Source organism: Mercenaria mercenaria, chromosome 14 (genome assembly GCF_021730395.1).
Source record: "Mercenaria mercenaria strain notata chromosome 14, MADL_Memer_1, whole genome shotgun sequence".
NCBI classification, from domain to species: Eukaryota; Metazoa; Mollusca; class Bivalvia; order Venerida; family Veneridae; genus Mercenaria; species Mercenaria mercenaria.
The window spans coordinates 56,144,589-56,161,074 of record NC_069374.1 but is presented as its reverse complement, the minus strand read 5'-3'; the positions used below and the strand labels follow the sequence as shown (position 1 = coordinate 56,161,074).

At 33.6% G+C, this 16,486-nt stretch overlaps 1 protein-coding gene across 1 annotated transcript; it reads left to right on the top strand.

The window, feature by feature from the left end:
• Positions 1 to 631: 631 nt before the first annotated feature.
• On the top strand, positions 632 to 5,769 carry LOC128548513 (uncharacterized). The gene is made up of 2 exons (XM_053523570.1): positions 632 to 724; positions 870 to 5,769. Exon 2 carries the CDS (start codon positions 933 to 935, stop codon positions 2,682 to 2,684), a length of 1,752 nt encoding a protein of 583 aa, XP_053379545.1. The 5' UTR covers positions 632 to 724; positions 870 to 932; the 3' UTR covers positions 2,685 to 5,769.
• Positions 5,770 to 16,486: the final 10,717 nt, after the last annotated feature.

Here is a 16,486-nt window from a genome sequence, read left to right as displayed (position 1 = left end):
TGATCGTTTGTTATTGTTCAAAGTTGACTACAAGAAATATACTATTTTGACCAATAGGGAAATTGATCACAAAAAAGTAATAACGAATTCTTTCAGTATTAAAACTGGTGCTTGTTATTTTTGCTGTGATGTCTAATGTCATCTGCAAACAAAAAAAGACATTCAATCATTTGGGCCAATACCATTACATGCCTAGTCTATTTAATGACTATCAATGCTGAAAATATATATTTCAATATCAATACTCAGTACACCAAACTGCAATACACAGTACAAATATTACTTTGAAAACTCAATACAAAGTACACCTTCGACGCTAAGTTATTACTGATTTCTCCGTCATTTGGACATTTACAAAGCTGAAATTTTGCGCATTTTTCTTTGTATGTAATTAGATAAATCGTACGATTCAGATTTTCTTGTCATTTTATCACAAAGTTTAGCGTTCTACTTAAGATTGACTCATTTTACGCCTGTGAGAGCATATATACAGTATATGGTTATTAAAAGTAATGCTCTTTTCTTTTATAGTAGTATAATACAATTGTAAATCGGGGTTTTACTTATCATGTTACAGAAAAATAATAACGTTTTCGGAAAATACCTTATCACCAAATGGTAATATCCGGTGTACGCATCCTCACCGTGATCATAACCCTCTTAATTTTCTTCCTGAATGTAAAATCTCAATCTACCTGAGTGAATAATTGGAAAAGGAAGAAAGGTAAATTTAACATAAAACTTCTTTATTCCATCTTTATCCTGATTAAGTACTATAAATTTACCTTGACATGAAACTCGCTAATTCATTCGTCAATAAAACAGAAAGTTAAAATATTGCATTTTTGTTATCAACTTTCTTTTCGCAGAAAAAGTCGATCCATCCAGATGTTCTGTCGAGAGCACTCCACAAAGTAGGAGCAAACAGGTGGATGCGAAGGAAGTATTACGAATGTAGTATGGTCCAGTGTGTAGGAAATGTGTTTCTATTTCTAAACGAAGACGGGGAGTACCAAGAACCAGGGACAATAACTCAACGATTTGGCAGTTTCATCGAAGGGACAACGACCATTGGAATGCGATCCGACATTGATGAAATTGATGTTGAATTGAATGACGTTATAGAAGAAGGATTTGAAGGAACACATGCGAAAAACGTGAACACAATTGTCTTGGTAACGGATATGTTTACACCGCCGGGTTTTGTGAAAATGAAAGTAGATGCAGGAGGTAGATATAAGGACTTTATAATCGAGAAAGATGGGAATGGAAATTGCCTTTTGTCCAATGTCTACACGGAAGACTATAAACATCACATGGCTGTCTTTCATCAAACGGGAGATCTTGAAAAACATGGACCTGCTTTGACTAACTTCAACGAACCAGAAAATCAAATTGAATCAATAGATGCTATTATAGCATTTCATTGCAAGACAGGTTTATCTTTTAACCAGGAATTTTTCAACCGTAAAAGGTACTACGGGTGGCCGAGACAGTCGGACTTGGAAAAAATGAAAGGTCAAGGATGTCTACTAGTCCCTACGGGCCATAGCTGCTGCGACAGAAAACATCGCATTTTCCAGTGGAGAATTTCATTCTCTTTCCAGGAACGACAAATCATGCTAAATCTCAATGATGCACAGCACAAGTGCTATATCCTATTAAAACTGGTGAAAAAATCCCACATCTCACCAGTCGTAGGTTTGACGTTCTATCACTGTAAAACAGCTTTATTTTACACGATTGAAAACACGGCTAGTGTTATTTGGAGCGAAGAAAATTTGCTGAATTGTTTTATACTGTGCTTAAAGAGACTAAAGAAGTGGTCGAGGAACCGTTTCTGTCCGAATTACTTTCTCCCAGAACTGAATTTATTCACTGGGAAAATAGATAATCAGGGAAATATTCAGTTTGCTCGAATTATGTCAATCATTATCAAAAATCCAACTGAGTTCCTGCAGAAAATACCAACTGACAATTTTGGAAAGTTAGTTCGCCTGTATGCAGCCGAGGCTACAGATGATGGGATCATCGAAGAAGAAGTTAAGGCAAATGTGGCAAATAAATTGTACAAACTGCTTGCGGATATAACAAACTCGTTATTTCATATTAGAAGCATCGTTCTGCAAAAGATATTATACAGATGCACAGACATGGATGAGATTATCCAAAGACATTTTAAGTGGTTGCACACCATCAACTCGCTTCAAGAAAAGAATGCAGTTGGAGAGTATCAACTCGATCGTGTGAAGTGGGTTCTTCCGCATGTCTGCAGATTTTTGCATACAAGTCTGGCAAGTCATTTGGCAATAAAAGCTTGGGAGACAAAGGAAATGATTGACGGGAAAGACAAAGAAACTATGGAGACTAAACAAAAAGGTATGGATACAGATGAGATAATGACTATAGAGGCAGACAATGTAGCTATGAAAATAGAAGAAATGGAGGTGGAGACAGAGAAAATCGTAACGGAGACAGAAGAAAGAGATGTGGAGAGACAGAAATCAGTCACGGAAAATACAATAAAAATAGATGCGGAGCGAGAGAAAAAGCTGATATGTTGGCTGACGCTTAATGCCTCTTACCATTTCTTGATGGGACTGGACTCGGATGTAATGTCCAGCAAAATGAAACTCGCAACTGTTTTGTTGTATACCGGACATCTTGATATAGAAACATTTTAAATAAACTATTGTCCAACATTGAATACACAATCACTGTGTGACTGCACGACAAACATTAGAGGAAACCTGATCAGAGAAAATGATTATGCTCCTTTCATAAAAATGTTCAAGTTGTCTCCCATGGAAACTCTAAAAATGAGTTCATCGGAGTACATCGAGAAATATGTATCCGCTTGTACAATTTTCTTACCCACCGAGTCCAAAATAACATTCTATCTGCTACAGTTTGAAATGCACCGAGCTTTTGGCTCATCTATAACCTTTTTTGACGACTTCCAACAAAACGAATTCAAAATGAGCAATAGTGAATTCGACCACTGTGCAGCTTTGGATTCAAAAATTTACGGAATAATACTGACAATACTCCTCTCGGAAAATAATGAAGAGAGGGAACGAAACATCCTGTTTCTACAAATGTGTAGCAAATTGGACTCATTAGCTCATAGAGAAACCACATTGAACCTTTCAGGCTGGTTTGCAAGTGTGGAGAAGCTGAACGGGGTTTCGATATATTGGTATAAACAGTCCTGGGTTTATAACATTAAGCAGCAAGAGTATAAGATAAACGCGATGGCGATAAATGACAAAAATGCTGCAAAATGGCACTTGGCTCTGCTTCTCTTTCGAGCATGGGCTCATACGGCAACAGCGACAAACAGTGTAGATTAAACAAAAGCACCGCAGTGGAAAGTGGTACCAGGAATATATGCTACGTAGTATAGATTGACACCCGGCTCTTTCGTGTAATGTTTAGCCTAGCAGAGATCCTGAAAGTCGCATAGTGGGGAACTGATACCTGGCTTTGCAGCAGATTATTTAACAATAACACTGGGAACCAGAATGAAATAACACTCGTGACGTAAAATACGGACACGTCAAAAGTAACAGTAGTTGATATTTCTCATGTTTGTTTGATCGTAATCAGAACAAATTTGGAAAAAAATGCGGAAGATAAAACTTGACAACAATAAATCTTAAGTGTATATGATATAAGCATATTAATAGATCTCTAGTACATGTTCTAATGTTTCATTTATAACATCCATTCCATGACAGAATTTTTATCGATATCGAATATTTTAAGATAATAACTGAAAATATGCTTATAAAAACTTCCAACTAGATCCCTAATGTTTCCATGACCATTTTGCAGTTAAACATCAAGTACAGTTAAAGTCGTTCTGCTTAATCTTCATTTAAAACGGGTCATTCTTGTGAAGTTTTATTTCCATCAAATGAGTTTAAGTATGGATTTACAGCTTTGATTCTCACCAATGTCAACTTTAAATACAAAAAAAAAACTAACTTTTTGGTAGTTCATTAATTTTGTTCATTTTTAGTGTTTAGTGAAATCTTTGTGATTTGATATACCTTAAAAAATTCTGGCAAAAAATTAACAACAAATTTAACAAAAGATAAAATCTAACGTTTAAAAAAAGACAAATAAAATCAAGACACAGAACCAGTAGAAATATGGCGTAACCAGACATTCTACTGCAATTACCTGTTTGACTTTGCCTGTCTGAACTTAAATAGACATATTATTTCTTTAATGATGTATTTGTCTTGAATAGTGTGTTTTCATACAGATATTGATTATATACAATAAAATCAATCAATTAGTCAATAAAAAAAGTTATTGATATTTTGTGAATTTGCAAATACTAGAATTAAATTGAATCAACAGGTATGATTCTTTGTGAAAGAAGATTCCAATTTCTTTTATGCATATATCATGAAGTTATGATGTGTTAGTGGTCCAGTTAGAATTCAAAATAATTCAGCTAGTTTAAATTTTTCATCTAAAATCTGTTCTCATGATAATTTTCAATCTAAGTCATTTAATTCTATCTTAAATTTTGAAAATATTTAATTTGGACTCCACCTTACAGGCGTGAGTATATATCTAGATTTTATTACGAACGACCAAGCATGTATAATTCATACAACAAATGAAAAATAAGTATATACGTTAGTCATTTAATGTAAATATGCTTTTAGACACAGATTGAAATTGTTGAATAATACAATTTAACTTTGTATTGCAATAAAACTACTCGGATGCATATTTTATGTTAATGCTAATTAATGTGTGTCCACCCGTGAGGATTTGCGCATAATAATTTTAAATATGTTTACCAATATATTTATAACAGTAACGTTGTGCTAGTTACTATATACTTTTAAATATTCTCATAAATCCAACTCCAAAAGGTATACGCAAAAATGCTCTATTTTTAGTGAACGCCTTTCGGCTTGTGTTTCTTTTTTGGCAAGGTGACTGTTCGTGTCAGCCAGTATTGCGCATCTAAGGTAATCCTTGCATTCTCTTGAGGTAACGTTTACCAACTCACGCCTGGTAAACTACAGAGCTATACCTCTTATACGGTAAAATGCACTGTCGCGATAAAAGAACATCAACATAGGTGAGTGTCATCATAATTTTTTTTTTCATTTTTACAAGCAGTATATCGAATATCGAAAATCGGGGAATTGTAGGCGATGTAGATATAATTTAACTTTACAGAGAACTTTAAGTTTGCTAATTCATTCTTAATTTGTGGTCGTGGTGATGTTTACCAACAAGCTGATTTTGCAGTAAATTTGGACATTTCGACGTGCACTACCTCGGAAGTTGCGACAGAGCAGTTTACCGTATACCTCTTTAAGAGGTAGCTCTGTAGTTTACCAGGCGTGCAACTGCATACTTTTACTTTATAATAATATTAGACGTACAGCGGTACGAAGTGGCAGACAGTAATGTCTTGCGCGCTTTTTATATTGGATGACTGATTACATTGAATGATACAGTAACAGTGATTCACCTTCGTTAGTATCTTATATTGTACATTCGCCGTTGTATTATTCCTGAAGGAGGATTATCATTGAAGGAAAATTATTTAGAAAACATTACATATACATTTATGTCTTTGATTCTCACGGCAGGTCACATTGCAACTAATATTGAATGAATTTTAACTGAAAGTTCTTTTGTTTTGTTCACTCTCGCACTGATATGCAAGTTTGACTATATTTTGTTCTTATAACGATAAACTGTACATGTTCAATAAATTACTATTTGTTCTGTCCTGTTTAATATATCTTCGTCATGAAACAGTTTCTTAATTAGCAAAAAAGTGCTGTTGTATTTTTGATTTTTTTTTCAAATTTATCTACACAGGGAATTTCCAGTTTTAAGGAGCATAATGCCTTTGGTTAAAATGTGGCTGCCACATTTTTGAACTATGAGCATACAATACATTATTTTTTTAATCTTATTTCTGACAATTACTGATTTCATATTTGTCAGAGGTTTGAATTTTGCTGAATATACTAGATTGTTTGCTTGAATCTATTGTTTTTATAACCTCCCTTTATGACTCTAACTAATAACAGTTCATGAGCAATATTAAAAGTAGTGCTTTTCTAACCATGTAAGTATGCATTGTTTTGTTTTTACTGGTATCACTCAATTAACTCGGGTACTGAATTACATGCTATCTATGGAACACATTTTAGCTTTTGAATAATAGTTAATATACTGACTTTTTTCCATCCTGACCTTGTACTTTTTTTAAAAAGAAACATTTTATTTTTCTTTTCTTTTTTTCATATAACTTGTTGAAAAAGTTACTATAGAAAAGGTATGCCACACAAAAGTATCTGTTAGAGTTTCCTCGCCTATATCAATACCAGATTAAAGATAGGAGGCAGTAAACAGTTTTCAGAGCTTCTCGGCCTAGGTTCGCCTACCCAACTTTCAAAACCTCATACAAAAGTCTGTATACACACACCTGAAATAAAAATATTGCTACATTAACATGACTGTATGTCTATCGTTACAAACTGTCTGCAATACATCTCTAATATCTAGTTTTCTGTTTACAAGACCTAAATTTTGTGCTCTCCCGGTCGCGGAAACTGATGACGAAAAAAGCCAAATTTGCCAATTTTCATATCGCTGCAGAAAATTCCCTGCAAATGGTAGCCCCAACTGCTACACAGTTTCATACACAGGTAACACTGTTAAATCAGAAAATAAGCTCAAATATATGTGCCATCCGTACCGTTTTTTCACTATTCCAGTTTTCCTGAGCCCCTGCTAAAATGACAACTCCACTTTAAGCTGGCTCAGCAGAGGCATGTATTCGCATCTGCAAGTCATTACGTCATAATTTCAAAATCAAGGCTACTCAACTGATTTTCTTTAAATAAATGAAACTCAATTCTAGCCACTGAAACTTCAATTCTAGCAATTATTATTATTTTAAAGTTCAAATATGCACTTCAATCCGTAAATTGCCTCTTATTTGTCAATTTGACCCTGGCCAATTCGACACTAACTGCTGAAAACTGTTTACTGCCTCCATAGTACAAAATACATGTATTGTTTTAGATATTCTAAAAAATGTAGAAATATAAAATGATATAAAACAGCTTAGAAACGAACATCCAGTAGGGATCGACAGCATACATAATTTCGTAATCGTCGAGGAAAAAAATCGACATTTTGCAAGTCTGCATTGTTTCCTCGCATTTACCTCAAATTGACCCTCGCAATAAAATTGTACCTGATCCAGTTCCAAATAGTGCGGCATTAACAACTCGGTGAGGGGGTGGGGTCCTAATTTCGTGCTGCGTGAAAACAATGTATCAAAGCACGATTCACCAAGAAGAATGTCTCGTTTATATATGTTTATATTTTATTTAGGGGGACGGGGGTGTGTGAACAGGTGAGGAAACAAAAATTCACATGTTGATTATAAATATTGATGGAAAATTAAAAATGAAAAAAAAGAAAAAAAAAAGAGGGATGGGGGGTGAAAGGAAGGTGGGGCGGGGGGGGGCAGGGGAAGCATGATCGATGGTGGGCATGACTGGGTGGAGGAGCGAGGTGGGGGAATGGTACAATTTGCATGTTGATAAATATTCATGAAAGGTTTGCAAAAGCCTAAAATAAGGATTTTTTGGCGGGGGGGGGGGGGGGGACCAAGGCAAGGGGGTGACCAGGTGTGGGTGCACAATTTCACATGTTTATAACAAATGTTCATGGAAAAGAATGAAAGAAATTTAATGAAACTCTACATAATGGTAAGTTTGTTATGTACAAATATGTGGATTTTTATACAATTAAAGGGCAATAACTCTGAAGTTACAATAGAAATCTGAACGAAATTGTGTGTGCACAACCATATTATGGTGATCTAAATTCTACTTAAGTTTCATAGTTCTAGGTCAAATATATCAAAAGTTATGATGCAGAAATTGCCATATTTATAGTACCTTATATAGTTAATACTAGAAACTTCTAAGGGTCATAACTCTTTTGTTACTTGGGCAATCTGACTGAAACTTGACGGGCCGCATAAACTCATTGTGGTGAACATGTATATGAAGTTTTATAAAAACATTCCCAACCACTTCCTAAATATGACTCCGGACGTACGGACGGACAACGCCAAAACTATATCCCTCCGACTTTCGTCGGGGGATAACAACAACATGTAGTGTGTGTTACGTCCGGCAAGCAAAGAACCAGACAGGAAGCGTCTGAAATAGGAATGTGTCCTCTATATTTATATTTATATATGTAACATATAATTATATGTATTTCCATTCCTTTCTTCTTCTTTTTTAAATGTTCAAACCCTCAACATGTTAAGTTGTAACTGCCCCAACCTTGCCCCCAGCCATGTTCAAGATATCTTACTTGATTGTGTTCTCTTAAGGACATCTGTTCTTTTAAGTTCAAATGTACATGTTAAACAGCAATACTTGGTGCCAAACCACTCAAAGACAATATTTCGTTCCAGTCAAACTTCAAGCTCACATTTCAATTAACTGCATTTAATTTTAAAAGCTGAGCTTATTACAGTAAGCATATTCCATTCAAAATAAATTCTTTAGTCAGGATCAGAGTATCATACATTTATTATGTACTCTTTAATTAAACATTTGTTTTCTGTTAAATTCATTTTGACTAATGAAATTATTTGCTTCTTAGTAACATCTTTAACTTTTTGCCGGATATATTTTTTTGCCATTCCTCACCACAAACCCTTTCGGCGGGGGATACCAATTCATCGAATTTGCTTGTTGGAACTGCTGCTGATCGTACTATTGACCTTTCATTTCGTTGTCCGATGTCTTACCATTAAGGCAAATACTCTTATATCTTGTAATTTATTTTTACAGCTCTTTTATGCAGCTTTCTGAAACTTCCCTGAATATTGTTAAGATAGTGGAATATAACTAAAAAGCCCTAGGTAGTCTTACAGTTTTGTCTGACATGTAGAAGGGGCCCGTTTCACCAAGCCTTATTTCACGAACACCATTTTAAATCGTTTCATTTTAGAATACTAATATATATTTGTTCAAAGTTTGATTCAACGACATCCATTTTATATCCTATATCCTAACATTCTATTGTTATATACTAGTAAGTACTATGAAAGAAATCTGTTTTAAACGAGAATCTTGGATGAAACTTGTGAAACGAGCACAAGATTCCTATAGCGACCTTAATTTTCGATTTTTTACGTTAGTTTAAATTTGAAAATTAATTTTTTAAATTGGGAATATGCATTTTAAAGTTTAAATCATGAGATTTAAAACTGAGAAGACGAAACATACAGACTATTATTTTGTTGAGTGTTGATTTTAAAAAAAAAACGTTCATTATTATTTAAAACACGAACAAAAATTATTCTATTGTTAGTTAAATAATTTGTAATTTAGTATTGAGATAACATATTTAAATTTGTAATATTGTCGATTCAAAACGAAGAATGACACTAAATATCAAATGGAAAATGGGTAATTTTTTTCTTCATTTATGTTAAATAGACCTCGTTTAAAATGACAAAATGAGAAATGTTAATTGTTATATACTATTGTTACAAACTCAACCATTCATTCACTATTTAAAAGAGGAATAGTGTTAATCTGATACGACAATTTTCCCCGATAAAAGGTAATTAAATTGTATTTCAAAAAGAATTCAAATTATTTTCTCTTTTTTATGTTTTCCATCGTTGTAAAATTCAATCAATGGATATTGTTGCGTGCTATTTATAAGATTATGTACCTCCATATATTCGACAGACGAAGGTAAACACTGGCAAATACATGTATTAGATGTAAAGATATTTTGATTTTTTTTATATACAAATCAAGAAAAATAAACGGAATTGATTTATTGAAATGGTAGTGATGTTTTGAGCATAATTTCACTAATAATCAATAAAAGCAACACGATGGAAAATAGTACCAGGAATATGCTGCATAGTATAGCCCAGTGGCCTGTGGGCAAGGCCAAAAAAAAAAAAATAATAAAAGTCGTAACCCAGAAATTAGGCAAAGGTTGAGCTATACCATAATGTTATACTATCATTCAGGAAACTTTTAAGGGTGGATGTCGGGTTTAGCAACACGTCAGTATTTAATGACGATTTTAAAAACGTTGGTGTCTAGTAAATACAACTTAGCCTTGCATAGAGATAACGCTGATTTGGATGGTGAAAAAGAAATTTGTATGGCATTTCTTATAATAAATCTTACCCTTTAATGCCTGAAATAAGTTGTCAAATAATGCTACACTATGTATTATATACCGAATAAAATGTAAGATGTAGGGGTTGATGTACAACATCCACCACATTATTACATATACTTACGCGGGAAATCTTAAGAACTTCTTATCCTTTAAGGAACAGAACCCTCTTGTTTACAATAAAGAATCAAAGCATTGTAAATACTGGAGGACGGATTGTCTTGAAATGTATTGATTCTGTTAGGTCCGAGATCAGCAATGTCCCTTTTCTGTTGGGACTGTTAAACTAGTAAATGTCTTTTTCGGTTGTTTTTTTACAACAGTGTAACCATTTCCTTGCCAAAATTCTATGTCCATTGTGAATTTAATGACTAAATATGAATACTGCAGATTATCAATATCAAACTGCACAGATGTGCATGACTGTAGACACATACACACAATTACAAAATAATCATACATTTTGTAATAACTATTTGGCAAATATACATCAAACTATAATAACATAGGGAACATAACTGAAACACATTTTTAAGGTCATTAATTATAGTAGGGACGATAGGACTTTTGAGGAATACACATATAACTGATTACCGTGTTGCAAATTAAAATAGACTGTAACAGCCAAATCATTTGAGCATGAAATATTTTGATTTTGCTTTAGAATAGTAATAACTTTTTTAGATTTACCAAGTGCTAATTAAGTAATATTGAATTCGGCAATATGATAGATTCCTTTCCAAGTATCATAAATCATTTGAAAAGTCCTTTACTTCGTTTGATTATCAAAAGCATCTACCAAAGTTTTATTATTCTATTTCACTTCTTTGTGGTGATTAAAAATAACAAATATCCGAGCTTTTACTTCCTCTAAATTCTGAAATTTTAATACAGCTAATTTATTTGTGAATTCCATTGATGTAAAATCCTCAATGAAAAATCCGTCATCCAGCGAAAAGAACACTGTCTGGTATATAAAGCGTGCTTAGTTTGTTTGTCAGTGGGCACATCATCTGCTCGAGTTTATACTACACTAGTCCTCTGCATTCAATTAAAGCGCGCAGTGAAGCGTGGTGATTTCAGTTGTTCTATGTGCTGCCATTTAAGAACTATTTTCTTTCGGTGGAGTGTGAAATCTATGGTGGTTATCAAAAAGTCGATTAAGCCGAAATTCGTATATGTATTATTGTGGTTCCACTTCGACAATCCGTCCAAAAAAATATGAATGAATAATAAACTAACAAATCAGAAACTTTTGCGCCTAAATGTCAGTTGTATAAACCTATGGTTCGTGTTTCATTTCTGGGCGATTTGAATACTGACGGACTTATACTTTGCTATAGTAGAATTCTTCACGTGAGGAAGCCATCCAGCTGGCTTACGGAAGGTCGGTGGTTCTACCCAGGTGCCCGCTCGTGATGAAATTGTGCACGGAGGGGCACCTGGGGTCTTCCTCCACCATTAAAGCTGGAAAGTCGCCATATGACCTAAAAATTGTGTCGGTGCGACAATAAACCCAACAAAATAAAATAAAATATACTTTGCTATGAAATGATGGAAGTATTGCAAAAGCTGATATGACCGCAAAACCTTAAAGCGACATGCCTCCAGATCGTCCGACAACCAAAGAAAAATAATATTTTTTAGATATCTTGAAATAAATGCTCTATTTCTTAAGAAGGCTTTAAAACTTAATTACTGACAAATTTTATGTTACGGAAACACATGAGAATTTGCTGTTTTTACTACTTTTTACGATGAAAATCAAAAAGCGTTTGTCACGCTTTTACTCCAGGTAAACTGTCTCGATTATAAATATCTACATTTTGAAGTCACTATTCACTACTTCAGCTATAGCGCTATTGGTAACGACGACTGGAAAGTGCGGCGGTCCGGGGTTCGATTTCCCGACGCGGTCATCTTTTTTTTCTTGGTTTGGAATTTTTAAAATATTTTAGAAACAAAAATTCATATTCTAAGGTTCATAATATGATCAAAACTTCAATTTGAAAGAAAGATTTTTTCAGCCAAATCTGGAGGCATGCTGCTTTAAAGAAAGTTCCGTACGGGGGAACTTCAAAAGGGACGTGGGATCGAAACCTCACTTGAGGTGTAAAATTGTTCACGTAAGGAAGCCATCCAGCTGAGGTTAGTGTCTCTATCTAGATACTAGCCTGAGCCCCCATAAAATGTCTGGAGGGGCACATGGAGTCTTTCCCCACCAACAAAATCTGGGAAAAGTTTATTGTGTCGTTCCGGTGTTACTCTCAATCAAACCAAATAAAAAAGATATTGTTCCCGTTTTTTGTTTGTTTGTTTGTTTGTTTGCTTGTTTGTTTATACTTTTACATAAATGAGTATGCAAATTTATTTGTCTCAGTGTAACGTCAAAATATAATATTACAATTATATATCAACAGTGAACGCCACATGCTTTATATTTTCACGAGGGATTTTAAATTAATGCTTTGATCTTACATGTAAAACAAATATATTCCTAGTGTATAAAAGGTAAAGGTAAAGGTCTTGCTTGTTTATTATAGTTTTATCTCTATTGAAAGGGCCAGCCAATTTGGCTTATGAGACACCGTTATTGTGCTTACCAATTATACCTCCCAACTTCTACCTCTATGCCAGGCGCCATACGGATAGAAGTCGGTAACCATTTATTCAACTAGCTCGCGGCTCAAAAACTGGCCTTTTCGGAGCGAGTTCCATGACAACACCCCCCCCCCCCCCCCCCCCCCGCCCTATATATGTATATGTGTATATACTCGTGGAATTAAATGTTAAGTGTAAAAATTATGTATTCACAGTGCAAATCATCCATGCTAAATAATACGTATATGTATACGGTATGTTTGCTTTCTCACTGTCTAACATGTCCGAAATGTTCTATTCAATTTTTATCATAGAGTTCTAGTTTATTTTTCACCTTAAATTAAGGTAAACGTGATCAATATAATTTTAAACTTAAACTTTGAAGTTTAGTAGGTTGTAGCATTCTCTAGGTCAAGGGCATTTTTATTACCGTGATATTCCTCCTAGTCAATCATAATCTATTGTAAAAAATGCTTTTTAACCAGAGTGGAAAATATCAGGTACCTTTTGAAAATGCAGCTTTCTAAAAGGTCAGTTAGAATTCTTGATGTCATTTGTCAGACATGCCCTTGTAAATAAATAATATTATTACAAAATTAAAACTGCTATTTCTTTTGTTGCACTTTGCGGACTTATGGAGTTATATACGTATTTATCTGAGCAGTACAATCCCTGTAAATGCGTACTACATAAGCGCTCAGGTCCTTTCTCGCACATCATACCTATAATTTGGACTTCTTTAACGTGTAGAGGTATGTGCACAAAAATGACAAATTTTGCCAACACCTGGTAAACTGTAATGTGTTTACGTGTACCGAAAATTGTGACACATACATACTGATAACTTTTCCCACTTTAGTCTTTTAATTAAAGTAAGAGTTCAGAACTGCGGGGTTTTAATGTACTGTCACATTGGAATAAAGTTTGTTTTACAGTAACTTCGAAATTCCTCAGAAATAATATCATGTACCCCACCCACCTAATTCATAATTTCAAAATAGCATAGTCCTTAACAGATTGAATTTGTAGTCTAATTAATGAGACCTCGGGTAGACCGATTTTACATTTTGATATTTTACGTTGACTACTAGATACTCGTAGACGATTTCGACAAGTCAAAAAAATATAACGATATTCAACTCTCGAGTACAATTATTTGGACTAATTGAATTCGTTGAAACAAAGTCTCAATTAAGGTCTGAAATGATGGTTAACGTGCATCTACATTAATCTACTCGAGGACTGAAAAAAACTAAAGCTCTAAATTGGTCTGAACACAATTCATAGTGTAAATTCTCTATCCCACCCAATTTCGTATAAAAATATCATTTTGACACAGGAAACCCAGAAAACAGAAATGCATCAAATTATCAATATGTATTTACCCTTACCAAAAAAATGTAGATTGATGTTATCAAATAAATAAGTGTGTGTTTTCATCCAATTTTCAATGAAATAAGCCCGATTTTAATAGCAAATTAATTTGGTAAACATTGGAAGAAAATGGCTGCGTAAGGGGAAATAACTTTAACCCAAACTGCATATAAGTGCCCGATATATTATAGACAAAATGTATTATTTGTGATTATATTACATTTTAGAACAATCAGGGACTGGAATTATAAGCATTTAACACTGTTTCGTCCGTAAAAAGTAGCGCTTCAAAACCTTTTGCTTTGAATTTTTTCAATGGGGCGAGCACAAGTCAAAAACAAACAAAAAATCCGATGAACAACTTTTTAATTTAGTGTGGCCTTATTTGTATTTGTTAATAGTTTTTAAAGTAGAATATTGGATTTTAGTAAGAACTCATAATTGACAACAAAGTCTCATCTATATTTTTGTTAAGGAAATGTATAACATGATTGCGCAGTTCAGTAATTACGTCCCTGGGTATAAGTAATGTTTGAAAATCACTATGGTCAAAAGAAACAGAACTATTTGAAGAAACACGTTTTACAAAATGTGCCGTGTTTATTTACATCAGGAATTACATCGGCAACTTTGAACACATAATGTATATAAATGATAATTTCAATTAAATACAATTTTACCTTCCATAAATATCAAAACAACGCATTGAAAACATCTCCCATTGAAACAACATAGTCCATCGAAATCTAAAAACTATCCTAGCTTTAATGATACTTAATGTTCTATGTAATCTTGGTAACGTATGTTGAATAATATATGTCTCATTTTATCTTTATAATGATGTAAAAACTGACTTAGCGGATGCTTTGCCATACCAGTACTACTAAGCTTGATTTATGCATTAGGCTGGAATAATAATATACGAAGTATAAAATTAAATAGGTAATCTTTAAAACCTAGGTAACGTATATTTGATTCTCAGGTACCCTCATGTTCTGTATTTCTTTTGAATGAAAGTCAAAAATATCCGGACTGCGTGCATATTGTAACAAAGTCTACTGTTAATTATCAATATGATATCTATGTTTAAACAGAAGCCATAAAAATTGCTAATCTATGCTTTACAGTGATTTTTGAAAGAGGCAGCATTGCTTTACTGTCGTTTGTAGACATCCTATAATTGAGAATAGTAACAGGGTTAAGTCCAACAACTTGAATTATAACTGTCATGTGTGCTTGTTCAATAAACATGGTTTATTCAAATTAAAAGTATTCAAATGCAATAGTTGGAGTGTTTTTCATTTTGCTAATTCTTTATCAACTACAAGTCAAAATTATACAAGCAAGCTTACTTTGACATCTAAAATAGAAGGAAACTATATGTACCCTTAACCTTTCTGAATGAAACACAAATAGGCTCGATTTATTGAGTTTTATGTATTATATTTGTATGCGCGTTGTTACAGTGAGTCTATAATTTATTTAGAACAGTTCTATAAGCAAAATGCTAATACATGAAAGTCAGTATTGAAACAATCTACTAAAAATTTGTGTGTAGTAAATAATACTTCCAAAGAGAGAGAATTCCACATTTTTCATACACAAGGTTTACTAAAATGATTATATTGTTTGTTTTACCTATGGTAGAAAGCGACTTCCGGTCTTAAACAATTCTGAAATGTAGGTATTAATGGCTGAAGTGGATAAACCTTTGCCTAATTTCTGGGTTACGAAATCGAAAAACTAGAGGACATACAGATAATGGCCCACAGACCATAGCACAGTAACTGGAAGTCGCGTAGTGGGAAATTGATTCCTGGCTTTGCTGAAGTTTATTACAAAATCACACCAGGAAACAGAATTCAAGCAACGTTCGTGACGTAAAATGCGGCAACATCAAATGAAACAGCAGTGGATATTTTTTCATGTTTTATTTGTTCGATCAAAATGTTTAAGGACAAATTTAAAAAGACTGCGGAACATCAACATTGACAACAATAAATCTTAAGAGTATGTAACGACTTTAATAGATCCAGTACGTTGTCTAATGTTTGATTTATAATACTAGTAAATTCATTCAGTAACAGAATTTTCATAGATATCGAACATATAATATGCTAATCAAAATATCTAACTAAACCCCTAAAGTTTTTATGACTATTTTTGCAGATATGCATCAGATATATTCAAAATCATTTCGTTTATACCGTATCGCTTTTTGATTTCAGAATAATTCATTGATATGCCTTGAAGAATTTAAAAGTGGCGTTTCTTG